This window comes from Meles meles, chromosome 6, assembly GCF_922984935.1.
Source record: "Meles meles chromosome 6, mMelMel3.1 paternal haplotype, whole genome shotgun sequence".
Classification (NCBI taxonomy): domain Eukaryota; kingdom Metazoa; phylum Chordata; class Mammalia; order Carnivora; family Mustelidae; genus Meles; species Meles meles.
The window spans coordinates 55990901-56010025 of record NC_060071.1 but is presented as its reverse complement, the minus strand read 5'-3'; the positions used below and the strand labels follow the sequence as shown (position 1 = coordinate 56010025).

The window sequence follows — 19125 nt, the reverse complement described above, 5'->3', positions numbered from 1 at the left end:
AGATGAAAATATGTTACTTTAAAATATAGATATATTTTAAAGATGTATTTATTTATTTGAAGAGAGAGATTTATTTGAACGTGGGGGGTGGGTGCAGAGGGAGAGGGAGAGAGAGACTCTCAAGCAGACTTCCCATTGAGCACAGCATGGAGCTGATGTGGGGCTGGACTTCAGCACCCTGAGATCATGACCTCAGCCAAAATCGAGAGTCAGATGCTTCACCAAGACTGAGCCACCCAGGTGCCCCTACTTTAAAATATTTTTAAATATCTATCTAGCTTATTCAATCAATATTTACACATATGTCATAAAAGAATTTCAAAAAAATATGAAAGAGTGTTAAATTCCTCGGTCCTTTTCCAGTTTCCCAGAAGTAATCACTGTGGAGTATGTTCTTTATCATCCCTTGAAAAGTTTTCTATGCATATACACTACATCCTTTTTTTAGAAACAAAAAGAATCATACTATGTATGTTGTGGAATTATTTTTATTTATTTATTTGACAGAGATCACAAGTAGTCAGAGAGGCAGGCAGAGAGAGAGGAAGGGAAGCAGGCTCCCTGCCAAGCAGAGAGCCTGATGCGGGGCTCGATCCCTGAACGCTGGGTACATGACCTGAGCTGAAGCAGAGGCTTTGACCCACTGAGCCACCCAGGTTTCCCTGTGGAATTATTTTTAAGAAATTTTTCTAAGAACTAAGCCTGGTAAATTGGGAATCCAGGATAGTAAGACATTAATATCTAAAATTCCTACAAAACGTAACATGTTTGGAAGGGCCTTCAAATCAGGGCGGGAACTGTCCTATAGATATAAATGATATTTAAATGTAAAGGCTGCAGAGGAAAGATTAAAGCCTAAGTGCACAGTAGTCTAAGTAGCTATATAGTAACAGAAGTAGAGGCATGAGGGAAAGATTGCTGATCATCCAGCTGTAAATTTAAAGACAAGATGTGAATGACCAAAGAAGACAGAAAAAATTTACACTGTATCTATCTTTTTCATAAGACTTTCAGACTTTATCTAGCCCTCATATTAAAGAACCACACTCTCACTGTTGGATTGGTAGTCTTCCCACACTTTTGAACTGTCTTGATTTTGGAGAAGAGCTATGCTTATTTGGGAATTGGTTTGCATGTGTTTTCCTGGTATAATTGGTCTGCTTGATTTTCTTTTTAAATAATTTCTAGAGTTACTTGTGGTAATAAATACTTCCTCCAAATTAATTTTGTATTTCAAGTTCATTTTTGAAAATAAATATTAAATTATTTTTAAATTTCTTCTGTGCTTATGTTGATTTCTTCATCCTCAATTAAAATACTATGAAGTTATGCTTTCTTATTTAAAGCTATTAGCTAATATTTCAATTACCATATTTTTTTGAAGAAGTTATTCTGGATTTATTCATTGATTTTACCGTGAATTTGGTTTTAAATTGATTAATATTTACTTTTCTGTATATTATATTCTGCTATGTTGCATGGGTTTACTATCCTATCCATCACTTACATTCCAAAGTTAAAAAAAATTATAATATTTTGTTCATTCTCACTTGGTTTGTGTTAAAAGTTGAAGAGCTATAAAATTTTCTCTAAGCAATATTTTATCCACAGTTTAAAGGTCCTGATGACTACTGTTATCATTGTTATTATGATACAGATTACTTAAAAATTTTAATTGTGTTTGAGCAAAATTTGTAAAAAATGTATTTTTTCTTGATTCCACTTATCTCCTCTCTTACCTTGTAAATTATATTTTTAAAAAATCTTTGGCAGTTACCCTAGACTTAATATACATTTGTAACTAATCTAAATGCACTTTCAGATAATACTATACTGTCTCGCATGTACTACACATTCCTTATAACACAATATTCTCAATTCTTCCCTTTGTACCTTTGACGCTGGTACCATTCATACATCTGCATGTTATGACCACCCATACATTAGTACATCTATTGCCTTAAAAGGTAGGGGAGAGGAGTTATTCCTCAATCAGTTAAGAATAAAGAAAAACATTTCACTCTATCACTTATTCCTTCTCCAGTGCCTTCCTTTTTTTAAATGTATATCCAAGTTTCTGGACTTTTTTCATTTTCTTGCTGCCTGAAGAACCTTTTAAAGCATTTATTTCAGGGTAGCTTTTCTGATAATGGAATCCTCCAATTTTGTCTTTAAAACTTGTTATTTCTCCTTTACTTTGAAGGATGACTTCACTGGATATAGAATTCCACTCCACTCTTTTTGTTCGCATGGCTCTAACAAGCTGCTCATTGTGATTGGCATGATGTCCTTTCCACCTTTGTTTTCTTTCAAGATTTTTCTTTTTTGTCTTTTAATTTCTGCATTTGTATTTGATAAGCCTACATGTGGGGCTTTTGTTTTATTCTGTATTTATCATTTTTGGTCTTCTCTTGGCTCCCAGGATCTAGGGTTCTTTTATTATGTTTTGACAGTTCTAACCCATTATTACTTCAAGTATTTTTTCTGCTCTGTTCTTTTTTTCTTCTCTCTTTGGCCATCCACTAACACATACACAAGATCTCTTTCTATTGTCCCACAATTTTTGGTTGTTCTCTTCTGCTTTCTTTTTCATTCTCTTTCTATTTGCATTTCAATATGGGCATCATGAAGCTCATTCCTTCATTCCTTGGCTATGTAGAAAAACAAATTTTTCTAGTGCATTTGTTTTATTCTCCTCTCTTGACCCTGGACCTCCCTACACATTTTTCCTCAGAGAATCTGTGACATGCAATTCTTTTAGCTGTAATCTGTTGTTACTATACTGGAGCCCTGATTATATTGTGTTATACTGCAAGGGCAAGGGAACATTCTATAATTTTCTGGTATTAGATTACCATCCTTTAGTGGACCTTTGTTTTAAGGTTATTTCTCTAGTGGTGTAGCTCATTTAATTCTTCTGCCTCCTACTTCCTTCCCAGATACATCATTTTGAAGCCCTGACCCCTTTTGACTTGTTGGTTAGCCCATGAAGACTAAAAAAAAAAAAAAAATTGGCCTGGAAAAACTTCCTTACTCACCTGTGAAAGGTTTTAAAGTTGTGCTCTGACGAGATCCTTTCACTTGTTCCTAATTATAGAAAAGACCCCGAGCATAGTTCACAATGTTTACTTTGCCCTTCCTCAGGCATAACCATGAGAAAAAGATCCTTCTCAAATGATTATAGTGAGAACCTCGTAGGGTTCTTGGATGTACAGGCCCCAAAAGTGTGCCATCCCAAAATGTGGCCCCCAAAATTTCCTATGCTACTCCACAATCAAGCTTACAACAAATCACCAAAATTATCAATCAAGTGTCCCTACAACTTCACAGCTCCAGGGGCTTCTTCTCCAGTTAAGCAGGCTTAATTTGAGTCTCTCTGAAGATGCCTTTCACTCTAGGTTTCAAAGTGGCAGTTTGCCTTATGATTTCAGTTATTTTATGGGTACAAAAAAAAGGGAAATGATTTTCAGCAATTCAGTTTCTTGTAAAAATAAAAGTGACAAATTATAAGCTCTTTACCTGTCAGACAGAAACCAGAAGTCTCCTATATGTTCTTTTTTGTTTCTCCTATATGTTCTTGTTGTACTTTTCAAACTTGTCTAATGCTTGATTACAGTCATTATTTCCTTTTGCATTATGAGCTTGTATTTCTTTTTTTTAAGATTTTATTTATTTATTTGACAGAGAGATAGATCACAAGTAGGCAGAGAGAGGCAGGCAGAGAGAGAAGAGGAAGCTGGCTCCCTGCTGAGCAGAGAGCCCAATGTGGGCTTCAATCCCAGGACCCTGAGACCATGACCTGAGCCAAAGGGCTCAGTGGGCTTAACTCACTGAGCCACCCAAGCACCTCATGACCTTGTAGTTCTTAAGAAGTCTCAAACTGGAGCCCTTCTGACTGTTATGAATCCTTCAATGTGCCCATTATGTGTGAACCAAATAGTGGCAGAAAGAGTGGACAGGGAAGAGTTGGAAAAGTCGGAAGCTAAGGAAATCATAAGTATACAGCTAAATGAGATTCCAGAAATGAAAACACTCAAGTAAACAGCCTTTCACAGCCAAGAAAGGAAAGAGAACAAGAGTTCTCTAAGAGTACTTTATTGCATTACAAAGGTTTTTATTTTTGTTTTTTCAAGTTTCTTGCAAGCATATACTCCCTCAAACTTTCCTCTAAACCAGCATCCTTTCCCAGAGGGCACCTCTGATTGGTTTTCACTTAATATTTGTAAGGCTTGGGAAAGTCACTTAGCCTCTTTTTCCTAGTTCTCCTCTATAAATGAATCTAAGTGGTATCATGATTATTATATGAGCTGTTCCCTGGAAAGCTGTTGTAGTACATAAGCAAGTGATAAGTGCTGAATCTTTATGTTCTCAGATTGAGATGGTTATAGACTCTAGACATTGGGATACAAAATGGCTCATGGGGCAAATAAATGTTTTGTGATCTAGACATGAAAAAAATGAATAAAACTCTGAAAGGGATAAAATGAGACAGCAGAGAGGACATAGAAGGGGAAGGCCAGTAAGGAATAAGAGAAAAAGAAAGAAATGCGAGACTTTAATTAAAAGCCTTTCACATCTAATTTATTTAAAATCAAAAGTAAAAACAAACACAAAAGCAAGATAAAAGACAAAATTCTCTAAGGACACCTGGTGATATGTATAGTCATCGTCATTGATGGGAACAGGAAGAGAAGGATGCACTGCAAGACTGGTTAGCTCTTACCTCCAAGAGTGCATGAGACTGCAAGAGACCGGTGAAGGAGGCCTTCACTATTTGCTCCAAATACACCTATTTTTAATGGTTGAAATCTTATTAAGTTAGATTACATTCATATATTATTTATTTGGTGAATGAATGGCTTGAAAACTATCCTTTTATTTTTTTTATTTTTTTTTTAAAGATTTTATTTATTTATTTGACAGAGAGAAATCACAAGAGAGGCAGGCAGAGAGAGAGGAGGGGAAGCAGGCTCTCCGCTGAGCGGAGAGCCCGACGTGGGACTCGATCCCAGGATCCTGAGATCATGACCCGAGCCGAAGGCAGCGGCCCAACCCACTGAGCCACCTTTTTAAAGATTTTATTCATTTATTAAACAGAGAAACAGTGATCACAAGTAGGCAGAGGCAGGCAGAGAGAGAGGGGGAAGCAGGCTCCCCACTGAGCAGAGAGCCCCATCTGGGGCTGAATCCCAGGACCCTGAGATCAAGACCTGAGCTAAAGGTGGAGGCTTAACCCACTGAGCCACCCAGGCACCCCAAAAAGTATCCTTTTATTATCTCCCCATCACTTAGAGAGATGCCTCTAATATGCTTTACACTCAAACTGTTAATGTTCAGGACCGACTTAAGGAAGGAATGTGAAGGCTGAGACCTAACATCCCTCTGAAATCCAAGGAAGCGAGTTCAAGTAGGCCCCTAAATCATGACCATAGCTGCAACATGCCAACGATACTTGCTACCTGCCCACCTACATAACTCAACTAGATTCTGCTGGGACTGGAACTGACATCTTAGTTCACTTTATGACAAGGTAGATAGACAGCTAAAGAACGAAAGTTATAGCCTCCTCATAAACAAAGTAATTAAACATTTTGATTCCCCTTCTCTTACACTTTTACTTGTATTTAACTGGACTACCTTGGATCTAGCTTTGAAAGGCATAGGTTATTGCACGATGCCCTCAAAGCCCAAATTTTCCTCAGGGAAAACTGGAAGCTAAGGATCCCCAAGAGCAGGGAAAGCCTTTGCAAACACTTGGCTCTATTTAAGCCACTGCGATAGATAGCCTGCAAGCTCAGAGGCTACTCCTTACAGTGTAAACTTGGCACACCGAGGAGGACACAATCCTCCAATACTGCTCATGGCAGAAACTTAATTGGACTTCATTTCACGTAAGCTAGATTCTAGAGTAAGCCCTCTCAGTAAGCAAGGAAGGAACCGGTTTCAGGGGTGATCTGTGTAAGGTAAGTACATCCTGGACAACTAATATTTGACTCACACATTTAATGTCTTTCCCTATTTTGAGACTTATTTCTTTCTCTTCCCCTGAAGCATTTTTTTTTCATACCTATCTATAGAGTTTAGAGTTCTGAATGTGTTATTCAGTGAATGTCTTAGGGGAAAATTATGGGTTTTCTCTCCCAGCGAATCCCTGGGACTTCTATATTCCTAACAGCATTTCACACACTAACAAAAGCACAGCCTATCTACATTCTTAGATGCTCCCAGAAGTCCAGGTTGGGGATGACTGATTCTCAAAAACCTTCCAATTTATCCTGACATTTTCTAATTCCTTTTGGATTTTATTTGTTCTACCTTTCCTCAAAGTAGCAAATGGAGAAATGCTTCAGGAAAAAAATTAATAGGCAAGGTGCCTAAAATTTAAACTTAAACATTGAGAGGCACCTGGGAGGCTCAGTCAGTTAATCCTCTGCCTTCAGCTAAGGTCATGGTCTCAGGGTCCTGGGATTTAGCCCTGCATCAGGCTCTCTGCTCAGCAGGAAGCCTGCTTGCCCTGAGCTCTGCCTGACTGTCTGACTACTTATGATCTCTCTCTTTCTGTCAAATGAATAAAATATTTTAAATAAATAAAATCAAACAATGATACTGTTTCATTTTAATGTGAACCTGTATATCTCATCCTTTCTTTTTATTTTTTCTTTATTTATTTGACAGCCAGAGATCACAGGTAGGCAGAGAGGCAGGCAGAGAGAGAGGAAAGGAAGCAGTCTCCCCACCGAGAGAGCCCAATGTGGGGCTTGATCCCAGGACTCTGGGATCAGGATCCAAGCCAAAGGCAGAGGCTTTAACCCACTGAGCCACCCACGTGCCCCTGTATATCTCATTCTTATCATTATTAGCCATTTACGATTATTCATGTCTCTGTTACCTTTTCGTTGAACAAAATGTATTACTTCAGAAATATTATTTGTTCTATACAATATTTTAAAAATATCAATCTTGGGCGCCTGGGTGGCTCAGTGGTTTAAGCCGCTGCCTTCGGCTCAGGTCATGATCTCGGGATCCTGGGATCGAGTCCCGCATCGGGCTCTCTGCTTGGCAGGGAGCCTGCTTCCTTCTCACTCTCTCTGCCTACCTCTCTGCCTACTTGTGATCTCTCTCTGTCAAATAAATAAATAAAATCTTTAAAAAAAAAATAAAAAAAAATAAAAATATCAATCTTATTTATTTTCTTAGACTTGTCAAAATCAAGGTTTCCACCAGAAGCAATTATCTAGTAGTGAAGTTATATTAAAAGAGACCCCACTTTATATTCTAGTTTATTACTATTTATTTTACAATGTGAAAAATAGATAATTTGTGTATCTACATAGATAGTTTGTGAGGTTATGAGGTTCATGTTAAATATACTTACCAAAAAAAATCAAAACATAAAATTAAATAAAATCATTAAAATTCAAAAATGAGATGACAGACACATGGACATATTGATTTTTGTTAAAAAATAAAGATGTACAGTTTTTGAATTAAAAAAAAAAAACTTAGAAAGAGAAAGAACAAAGTCCAGTAGGAAAAATGGGGGGAAATAAATGAATAATTAAAGGGGTATGCAATTCAAAGAAAAAGAGAGGTATATAATCCTTACAAATATGAAAAATGCTTAATCTCAAGTAAGATATTAAAACTACATCGGGTTGCTATTATCATCATATGACAATAATATTGCATTGGAGAGACTTGGAAAAAACAGGTAATTCATACATCGCTGGTGGAAATGCAAAATGCTTTAAACTCTTATGGAAGGAACACAAACAGACAAATTGAAAAGCAAAACAGATAAATGTTTTTAAGGTGCTTAACACAGACCTGGTACATATTAAGAGCTATGTAGTCAACTCTATAATCTGAACATTATAGCCTGAAAAAACAACAACAACAACAACAACAAAAACAGGACACTGGAAAGATCCAGAAATGAAGAGAACAAAAGAAAGAATGGGAAAAGAGAAAGAATGAAGGAGAAAAAGAGTTGGTCTCCTGGCTTATAGAAAATAGCAAATACATGTATTTCCACAGAGGTCAATTTAAACAGTATAAGTCAATAGTTTAGGTACAGTGAAGAAGAACAGTCAGGGGTAAGGTATCCTTCATATCTCCAACATTTAATCCAATCTCAGAAAAGAAATCTCTGTTGCCACGAAGAACCAAGGACCATTTATGAACAATGGATGTTCATAAATAATGTTACTCAGGCCAAGAAATACATAAGGTTGTGGAAATATCCTTTCAAGCGGAGATTACAAATGCAGGGAAATACTGGAGACTAAAAATGCATAGTCAGCATCCAGGGTCTCTTGGAACACAAAGTTATCTTTTCTCAAATCATTTGATGAACAGTTTTCCCCAGAGTTTCTGGATGTTTTGTTCAGTTCAGTCTGCTAACACATATCCACTTGGCTATAGATTTGTTTCTGAGAAGCATGTTTTGTATCAGAAGGCTAGCATTCAGTTACTGCCCTGGGGGGATAGAAACTCTGATGTATTAAAACTATGTATTGTCCCTGCAGAGGAGGTAAATTCAAGCCTTGGAGAAATTATTTCCATGATACCTTACTATCGACAGTTTTAATCATTTTTGATTCCCATGACAACTATAATTCTGATAGGTAAGGTGTTTGAATTACACGTCTATACTTAACTCCCCATCTTAACTATAAGTCTGTATCTACCTATAAATTCAAGAAAAGTTTATTTTCAATTTTCAACTAGTATAATGGTAATATTTTAATTTTGCCCATGAATAGGACTTGTCTGCTCTCAGTACCTGAGTGTTAATGAGATTCTTCTTTCCATTCTAGAAGTTCTTAGTTCATGTCTTTCTTTGGGCTCCATTAGAACACCATGTACAAAATGGAGGAAGCAAACCAGTCTGTGGCATCTGAGTTCATTTTTCGTGGACTTTGTGATTCAAGGGAGCTCCAGACCTTCCTCTTACTGCCTTTTTCTGTGCTCTACCTGATGACTGTTGTGGGCAACCTCTTTGTCATGTTCTTATTCATCACTGACCCTCATCTCCATTCCCCAATGTACTTCCTCTTAGCCAATCTCTCATTTGTGGACTTCTGCCTTTCCTCAGTAACTACCCCTAAACTGACCACAGACTTCCTAAAGGATAATAAAACCATCTCCTTTGGTGGCTGCATGACCCAGATCTTCGGTGTGCATTTTTTTGCAGGGGGTGAGATGGTGCTGTTGGTGACAATGGCCTATGATCATTATGTGGCCATCTGCAAGCCACTCCATTACTCTAGCATCATGGACAGACAGAAGTGCATCTGGTTAGTTTTGATATCTTGGATCATTGGCTTTGTGCATGCCATGAGCCAACTAGCCATGATTTTAGATCTGCCCTTCTGTGGATCCAGAATAGTGGACAGTTTTTTCTGTGATATCCCTTTGGTGATCAAACTGGCCTGCATAGATACACATACTCTAGGAATGCTGATAAATGCTGACAGCGGGATCTTGGCAACAACTTGCTTCATTCTCTTACTGATGTCCTACACCTATATCCTCCTAACTGTCCGTCTCAACTCCAAGGACGGAGCATCAAAAGCACTCTCTACCTGTACTTCCCACATCACAGTGGTGTTGCTATTCTTTGGACCCTGCATCTTCATCTATCTGTGGCCACTTAACATCACTTGGATGGACAAGTTTCTTGCTGTGTTTTACACAGTAATCACACCTCTCCTGAATCCAGCCATTTATACACTGAGAAATAAAGACATTAGGAATGCTGTAAAGAGACTGGTAACTCAGCATACGAATTCACAGGATAATTTTTAGTTTTTTTAGTTTTCTCATATAATCAGAAAATGCATCCTAATTTGGCCACATTTGACGTATAAACTAAACTGGGTATGAGACTTATTCATATCTATATGCTTGGAGTATTCCCAGATGTATGGTTTGTGGTTATTCCATTACAAAAATATTTTGGCTCAGGTCACAATTTCAGGGGCCTGGCATCCAGCCCTGCATGGGAGTCCTTGCTCAGCTTGGAGTCGACTTAAGGATTCTCCCTCTTCCTCTAGAACTCCCCCATTCTCTACTTCTCTACTAATAAATCAATCTCTTTAAGAAATCCGATCTTATATTCTTATCACTTGGAGAAGGCAATAATTGATAATCATAATTTGTATAAATACTCCTTTGTATTTACTTAAAGACTTTTAGATGATAACAATGATAATTATAAAAGTAATCATTACTACCATTATTTAACACTACCAACATTCCCAACACCATGCTAAACATTTTACCCAGGTTAGGTATTACAAAACTACTCTGGACTACTTATCATTAGTCTCATTTCTAAAATTGCACGATTTACTTACCTCAACTGTAAGTTAGCTAGACAAGATACTAAAACTATTTGAGTGGTCTACTTCTACTGATAAATAAATCAAATAAGCTGTAATGATATTGTACTTGTACTCCACAGCATTATCCTTATAGTTCAAGTTTCCAAGTCTTCATTGTTGATTTAAAGTTAGAATTTCTCGACAATTGTATTGTTGTTGTTGTTAAAAACATTGAAGAATCATTTGCAATCCCTTGAAACATTATTTCCTTGGGTTAATAAAGGATTTTTATAATTATCATTTTACCTTATATTAAAGCAAAGAGAGCTGGGAGGATGGGGAAAATAGAAGAATGTCTGTTTCAAAGCAAAAGAAATTTAGAGGGAATCTCAGCCTTTGGAAGCTGTCTTGATCATTCCTTGTCCACAAAATTCACACTTCACAACTAGCCTGTATTCTTATTCACTATGATTCATTATATTCTCCTTCTTATTTTGTTATTCACTATTTTTCTAGCTGAGCGTATAGGGATGTGGCCAATATATTTCCTATAAAAAGCTTTCACATTTTAGCTAATAGGGACTGGTGTTCTGGAGCTAATCCCTCCAGAAAATAGATTCACCTTAAGTAAATAGCTTCTGTGTTTACTTTAAAAAGAAAATCATTTCTTCACAAGAGTGATCCCAGGTAACAGCTGTTCAAATAGAAACCCAAGCAATTTTGCAGTGAAGCCCTATTTCTGCTCTCTTTCTGTTTATTCCATTATAAAAATATGTTAAAAAATCCAACACTTGGGATGCCTGGGTGGCTCAGTCAGTTAAGTATCTGACTCTTGATTTTGGTTGAGGTCACAGTTTCCAGGTCCTGGTATCCAGCCCTACGTAGGGAGGGTCCATGCTCTGCATGGAGTCTACTTGAGGATTCTTTCTCTTTCTTCACACTTACCCCAACTTTTTCTCTCTCAAATAAACAAGCCTTTTAAAAAAATCCAACACTTATAGTCTTACCACTTGGAAAGGATAATAATTGATAATCAGAATTTGCATTATTGTTACTCTGTTTGCTTATTAAGTGGTTTGTGAGGACTGAAAAACACCATCTACGTATATTTAACCCATGAACATCTTTTTCTCCCAAAACAAACATTCCTTTATATCTATAACTTTGTATAGAGTAATTATAGGTATTAAAACTCCAAGTGACATTTTTGAGTTTAAATTCATTTGATCCTTTAAGCATTCATATTTTTCAAATGCCAATTAATATTACTCAAAATTCTAACTGGAAGTAGCAATAAAGAGTGTGTAGTCAGAGTCCAAGATGGCAGAGGAGAAGGAAACCTCATTTTCCTCTGATCCAGGAATTTAGCTGGATAGCTATCAAATCATTCTGACCAATTGGGAACCCCACCACAGATCTAAGAAAATAGCTGCAAGTCTAGAAATACAAAAGAGGCCACATTCTGCAAGGTAGAAGGTGTGGAAATGTGAATTTGAAGTGATGTATTAGAAGATAAACCAGGTGGTAGGGAGCCTATGTAAGTTGGCTACCACAGAGTCACATAGCACAGGAGCACAAAACAAGAACTTCCTAGAAATCAGCTCCAGTGGGGAATATCCCTGTCTAAAGGGTGTTTAGGTGCCAAAGTAAGGTAGAATCCAAGGTGGGACAGTGTGATGTGTTCTCAGGATGCCTAGGTGTGGCAGAGTACTGAAGCATTGGAGCCAGGAAGCCAGCTACAATCAGTTCAGGGTTGCCATACACCACAGACTGTGGCATTATTGGGACCACTCTCTTAGCAGGGACCCAAAAAGCAGTGGCAGAACTGGCAAGACTCCCCTTCCTCCCTTGGGAGGTGTGGCATAGTGGCATGCTACAGGAGTATACAGGGTTTGGAGACTCAAAACAGGGTCACATGCTTGAGATAGAAACACTTTGTCACAGGCCTGGTGAGCAGGGAATGTGGAGGGAAACCAGGGAGACAAGAGTGATGGACTGTTTTCCCTAAGGATGCACTGAGGATTGGAGCACAGGGCTTTTGGCTCCAGGGCTGGAGACTGGGAGGCTACATTTCATTCCAGCCTCTAAAAAGGCATGGAAAGCCTTCAGGGAACAAAACCCACATAGATCAATCCAAGCAGTGTATTTAGCCTGGCTGCCTGGCAAGGGTGGTGCAATTCCACCCAGGGCAATGACACTTGAGAGTCAATGCAACAAGCCCCTCCTCCAGAAGATCAGCAAGAACATGGGGCTAAGACCAAGTTTATGGATCACACAAAACTGCAAAACTCTAGAACTAGGGGAAATAGTATACAGAATTCATTTCTTTTTTTCCCATGATTCTTCAGTCTTTCAATTTTAATTTTTTTCTCTTCCCATCTTCAACCAATTTCATATTTTAATAACTCTTTGTTTTAAATCTACTTTAATTTTCATTTTTAAAGTACATTCTATACTTTCATTGTATTTAATATTATTCATATACATACAAAAATAAATGTATATATTATATAATATATATACACACACAAAAATAAAATATATGTGTATATATATTTGTCTTTCTTTACAATTTGGAGTTGGTTTCCTCTAAGGAACAGATCAAAATAAACCCAGAATCTAGTGTACAGCTCTGTTCTTTTCACCTGTCTAATCATATTCACTTTCGTTTTCTTTTCCTACTTTTTTTTTAAGCTTTTAAGATTTTCATCTTTACAGTTACATTCTATCCTTTGAATGTATTCTATTTTAATTTTATTTATATATATGTTTTTCTTTTTTTATCATTTTGAGTTGTAGTTTCATCTAACTGACCAAAACACACTCAGGATATAGTGTATTGCTCTGTTCTACTTAACTGCTTATATTTTTTATTTTTTGTTCTTTTTTTTAACTTTTCCCTCCCTCTTTTAATTTTCATTTTTACATTTACATTCTATCCTTTCATTGTGTTTAATTTCATTTCTTTACATATATAAGGTTTTCTTTCTTTACAATTTTGGGATCTGGTTTGGAAAAAGCAAAACAAAACAAAACAAAAAAAACACCAAAATAGACATAGGATCCAGTATATTGCTCTATTCTCTTCTGCTCTCTCATTATATTTACTCCCTTTTTAAAAATTTTACTGCTTTGTTTTGTTTTGTTTTCCATTTTCAGGTCTTTTCTGATTTGTTTAGTGTATGTTTCTCTGGCATCATTGTTCCCATTTTAGTATTTGTACTCTTGTTCATCTATTCTTCTCTGGACAGAATGATAAGATGGAAAAACTCACCTCAGAAAACAGAACAAGAGACTGTATTGAAAGCCAGGGACAATAATCAGTATGGAGATAAGTAAGATGTCAGAACTATGGTTATAAATTCCTACCTGGGCTTGAAAAAAGTATAGAAGACACTAGAGAATCCCTTTCTAGAGAAATAAAAGAACTAAAATCTAATTAAGTAAAAATCAAAAAGTCTATTAATGAGATGTAATAAAAATGGAGGCTCTAACTTCTAGGAAAAATGAGGCAGAAGTGAGAATTAGTGATATAGAAGACAAAATGATGGAGAATAAAGAAGCTAAGAAATAGTTAAGAAATAAACAACTATGGATCACAAGGGGAAAATTTGAGAGATAAGTGATATTATAAAGTCTAAAAATACCAAGATAACTGGGACACTGGAGGAAGAGGAAAAGAGAGAGAGAGGTCCAGAAGTATACTGGAGCAAACTGTAGCAGAAACTTCCCTAATTTGGGGAAGGAAACAGGCATTCAAGTCTAAGAGGCACAGAGAACTCCCCTCAAAATCAGTAAGAAAAGGTCAACACACTGACATGAATTAGTGAAACTTGGCAAATCACAGAGACAAAGAGAAAATCCTGAAAGCAGCTCAGGACAAGATATCTGTAGACTACAAGGGTAGAAACATTAAACTGGCAGAAGACCAAACCACAGAGACCATAACAGGCCAGAAAGGACTGGCATGATATATTCAGGGTGCTAAATGAGAAAAATATGCAGCCAAGAATACTTTATCCAGTTAGGATGTCATTCAAATTGAAGGAGAGGTGTGCGTGGGTGGCTCTGTCATTAAGCATCTGCCTTTGGCTCAGGTCATGATCCCAGGGTCCTGCGATCTAGCTCCACACTGGGCTTCCTGCTCTGCAGGAAGCCTGCTTCTCCCTCTTTCACTCCCCCTGCTTGTGTTCTCTCTCTTGCTGTATCTCTCTCTGTCAAATAAATAAAATCTTAAAAAAAAAAAAAAATTGAAGGAGAGATAACAAGCATTTAGGACAAACATAAACTAAAAGTATTTGTGATCACTAAACCAGCCCTAGAAGAAATATTGAAAAGGTCCTCTAAGTCAAGAGAGAATCCAAAAGTAAGATAGATCAGAAAGGAACAGAGACAATATACAGAAACAGTGACTGGACAGGGAATACGATGGCAGTAAATTCATATCTTTCAATAGTTATGCTGAATGTAAATGGGCTAAATGTCGCAATCAAAAGACACAGGGTATCAGATTAGATAAAAAAGCAAGACCCATTGATATGCTGTCTGCAAGAGACTCATTTTACACCCAAAGACACCTTCAGATTTACAGTACAGGGGTGGAAAACCATTTCATGCTAATGGACATCAAAAGAAAACTGGGGTGGCAATCCTTATGGCAGAGAAATTATATTTCAAACTAAAGACTGTAATAAGAGATAAGAAATGTCACTGTATCATACTTAAAGGGTATATCCAACAAGAAGATCTAACAGTCGTAAATATTTATGCCCCTAACATGGGAGCAGCCAATTATATAAACCAATTAGTAACAAAATTAAAGAAATACATCAATAATAATACAATAATAGCGGGTGACTTTAACATTCACTCCCTGCAATGGACAAAGATCAACAAGGAAGCAAGGGCTTTGAATGACACACTGGACCAGATGGACTTCAATCATACATTCAAAGATTTCCATCATAAAGCAACACAATACACATTTGTCTCAAGTGTATATGGAGCATTCTCTAGAATAGATCCCATACTGGGTCACAAATCAGGTCTCAAATTATACAAAAAGACTGGGTCATTGCTTGCATATTTTCATATTACAATGCTTTGAAACTGGAACTCAATCACAAGAGGAAATTTGGAAAGAACTCAAATACATGGAGGCTAAAGAGAATCCTACTAAAGAATGAATGGGTCAACCAGGAAATTAAAAAAGAAATTTTCTTAGAAAGAAGTGAAAATGAAAACACAACTGTTCAAAACCTTTGGGAAATGGCAAGTTTCATCCAAAGAGGAAAGTATATAGCAATACAAGCCTTTCTCAACAAAACAAGAAAATTTTCAAATATATATGCTAATCTTATACCTAAAAGAGTGGGAGAGAGGACAAACAATAAAACCTAAACCCAGCAGTAGAATAGAATTAATAGTGACTAGAGCAGAAATTAATGAAACAGAGATCAAAAGAATGGTAGAACAGTGCTTGCTTCCTTTCTAGGAAATTAGGAGCTGGTTCTTTGAAGAAATTAATAACAGCGAAAAGCCCCTCCCCTTCCTTGTCAAAAAGAAAAGATAAAGGACCCAAAGTAAAATCATGAAGGAAAGAGGAAAGATCACACCAACACCACAGAAATACAAATAATTGGGGCACCTGGGTGGCTCAGTGGGTTAAAGCCTCTGCTTTCGGCTCAGGTCATGATCCCAGTGTCCTGGGATCGAGCCCCATGTCGGGCTCTCTGCTCCGTGGAGAGCCTGCTTCCTCCTCTCTCTCTGCCTGCCTCTCTGCCTAGTTGTGATTTCTCTCTGTCGAATAAATAAAATTAAAAAAAAAAAAGAAATACAAATAATTACAAGAACATATTAGGAGCAACTATATACCAACAAATTAGGCAATTTGGAAGAAATTGATGCATCCCTAGAGATATATACACACAAAAACAGAAGTAGGAAGAAGCAGAAAACCTGAACCATATCAGCAAGGAAATGGAATAAGTAGTGAAAAATCAATCAACAAACAAGAGTCCAGACTGGATAGGTTCCCAGGGGAATTCTACCAAATATTTCTTTATTTATTCATTTATTTATGTATTATTTATTTATTTATAGATTTTATTTACCTATTTTGACAGAGAGAGTGAGACAAGTATAAGACAGTGGGAGCATGAGAGGGAGAAGGAGAGGCAGGCTCCCGGCCCAGCAGGGAGCCTGACACGGGCTGGATCCCAGAATCCTGGGATCATCATCTGAGTTAAAGATAGGTGTTCAACTATCTGAGCCACCCAGGCACCCTCCACCAAACATTTAAAGAAGAATTAATACCTATTCCTCTGAAGCTGTTTCAAAAATAGAAATGGAATGAAAACTTCCAAACTCATTCTATGAAGCCAGCATTACCTTGATCCCAAAGCCAGACAAAGACTCCACCAAAAAGAAGAATCACAGACCAATATCCCTGATGAGCACGGATGCCAAAATTCTCACCAAGACTAACCAATAGGATGCCATAGTACATTAAAAGAATTATTCACCATGATTAAGTGGGATTTATTCCTGAGCTTCAAGGATGGTTCAACATCTGCAAAACAATCAGTATGATACACCACATTAATAAAAGAAAGAACAAGTACCATATTATTCTCTTAGTAGATGCAGAGGAAGCATTTGACAAAGTACAGCATCCTTTGTTGATTAAAAGTCTTCACAGTGTAGGGATAGAGGGAACATACCTCAATATCATAAAAGCCATATACAAAAAGCCCACAACAAATATCATTCTCAATGGGGGAAATACTGAAGGCCTTTCCCCTGAGGACCACCACAGGGATGTCCAGTATTGCCATTGCTGTTCAACATAGTACTTAGACACCCAGCCTCAGCAATCAGGAATAAAAAGAAATAAAACACATCTGAATCAGCAAAGAAGTCAAAATCTCACTCTTTGCAGATATATGATGATTTATGTGAAAAACCAAAAAGATCCCACACCAAAATTGCTAGAACTCAGATAAGAATTTGACAAAGTGGCAGGATATAAAATCAATGCACAGAAAACAGTTGCATTTCAATACACTGAGACAGAAGAAAGAGAAATTAAGGAGTAGATCCCATTTACAATTGCATCCAAAACCATAAGATACCTTAAATAAACTGAACCAGAGGTAAATGATCTGTACTCCAAAAACTGTAGAACACTCATAAAAGAACTTGAGGAAAAAACAACAACAACAACAAAAAAAATAGAAAAACATTCCATACCATGGATTGGAAGGACAAATATTGTTAAAATGTCTATGCTACCTAGAGTAATCTATACCTTCCTTGTAACCCCTATGAAAACACCATCAAATTTTTTCACAGAACTGAAACAAATAATCCTAAAATCTCTATGGAAACAGAAAAGATCCCAAATAGCCAAAGGAATGTTGGAAAAGGAAAACTAAAGCTGGTGGTGACAAAATTCTAGACTTCAAGTTCTATTACAAATCTGTAATCATCAAGACAGTATAGTACATACCCAAAAACAGACACATAGTTCAATGGGTCAGAATAGAGAATCCAGAAATGGACCCTCAACTCTATGGTCAGTCTTTGAAAAAGCTGGAAAGAATATCCAATGGCAAAGAGACAGTCTGTTCAACCAATAGTGTTGGGAAAATTGGACAGCTGCATGAGAGAATGAAAGTGAAACATTTCCTTACACCATACAAAAAAAATAGGCTCTGTTCAACCAATGGTGTTGGGAAAATTGGACAGCCGCATGAAAGAATGAAAGTGAAACATTTCCTTACACCATACAAAAAAAATAGGCTCTGTTCAACCAATGGTGTTGGGAAAATTGGACAGCCGCATGAGAGAATGAAAGTGAAACATTTCCTTACACCATACACAAAAATAGGCTCAAAATGGATAAAAGACCTAAGTGTGGGACAGGACTCCATCAATATCCTAGAGGAGAACATAGGAAGCAACTTCTGTGATCTTCACCACAGCAACTTCTTGCTAGACACAATCTCCAAAGATAAGGGAAACCAAGGCAAGAGTGAATTACTTGAATTTCATTAAGATAAAATGTTTTGGCACAGCAAAGGAAACAGAACACAAAACCAAAAGATAATCTAAAGAATGGGAGAATATATCTGCAAGTGACAAATCAGATAAAGGACTAGTATCCAAAATCCATAGAGAACTTACCAAACTCAACACCCAAAGAACAAATAATCAAATCAAGAAATGGGCAGAAGAAATGAATAGACATTTCTCCAAAGAATATGTTCAAATGGCCAACAGATCCATTAAAAAAATGTTCAACATTTCTTGGCACCGGGCAAATACTAATCAAAACCACAATGAGATACCACCTCACACCAGTCAGAATGGCTAAAATTAACAAGTCAGGAAAGGATAGATATTGGTGAGGATGCGGAGAAAGGGGAACCCTCTTACACTTTTGGTGGAAATGTAAGCTGGTGCAGACTCTCTGGAAAACAGTATGGAGGTTCCTCAAAAAGTTGAAAATAGAGCTACCTATGAACCAGCAATTGCACTACTAAGTATTTACCTCAAAGATACAAATGTAATGATATGAATGGGCACATGCAACCCAATGTTCACAGAAGCAAGGTCCACAATAGCCAAACTATGGAAAGAGCCCAGATGTCCATCAACAGATGAATGCATCAAGAAGACATGGTATATATACACAATGGAATACTCCTCAGCCACCAAAAAAAAAAAAAAAAAAGAAAAAAAAAAGAAAAATAAATCTTACCATTTGCGACAATGTGAATACAACTAGAGAGTA

The 19125-nt window shown here is 37.0% G+C and overlaps 1 protein-coding gene across 1 annotated transcript; it reads left to right on the top strand.

Moving 5' to 3' along the window:
- The first annotated feature begins 8871 nt into the window (after positions 1 to 8871).
- Positions 8872 to 9810, top strand: LOC123943568 (olfactory receptor 4K3-like). The gene has a single exon (XM_046007843.1). The coding sequence runs from the start codon at positions 8872 to 8874 to the stop codon at positions 9808 to 9810; it is 939 nt and encodes a 312-aa protein (XP_045863799.1).
- Positions 9811 to 19125: the final 9315 nt, after the last annotated feature.